Here is a 374-nt window from a genome sequence, read left to right as displayed (position 1 = left end):
TGATTATACACTAAAGAAAACACACCTATTAATAATAAATTCAATTAGTTAATTCACACATTTGAGTCTTCCCTCTTTTGATGACAGCATCCTTACTAGAGCACTGTGTTCCTGTTTTAGTAAAAACAAGAAAGAGTTTATCACCGTCGCAAAATATTGATTGACATTTAGTCAATATTTTCAGATGAAACTTTAATCAATATTCTGTGACCATCGATAGCTCCTTTCCAATCAACTCGGAATTAAGGACGCAAACCAGTTCCGGGTGATATGTGCAACTTGGTATGCGCAGATATGATTCCTTGAGACTAACCTCCATCTTGTTGAGGGACACCCAGCAGTCTGAGGGGAAGTCCTGCAGCATGGGAACCAGG

The 374-nt window shown here is 38.8% G+C and overlaps 1 protein-coding gene across 1 annotated transcript in view; it reads right to left on the bottom strand.

Moving 5' to 3' along the window:
- Nucleotides 1-374, bottom strand: part of LOC118334515 (potassium/sodium hyperpolarization-activated cyclic nucleotide-gated channel 2-like) — a 28,452-nt gene that overhangs the window by 22,023 nt on the left and 6,055 nt on the right. The window contains 1 exon segment of the mRNA XM_035670436.1: nt 314-374. This exon segment is cut by the window's right edge and continues 83 nt beyond it. Within this exon segment, the coding sequence (XP_035526329.1) occupies nt 314-374 (61 nt within the window).

The sequence above is a fragment of the Morone saxatilis genome, unplaced genomic scaffold (assembly GCF_004916995.1).
Source record: "Morone saxatilis isolate NCDOM2014 unplaced genomic scaffold, NCSU_SB_2.0 Contig23, whole genome shotgun sequence".
Classification (NCBI taxonomy): domain Eukaryota; kingdom Metazoa; phylum Chordata; class Actinopteri; family Moronidae; genus Morone; species Morone saxatilis.
This window is presented reverse-complemented; position numbering and strand designations above follow the sequence as displayed.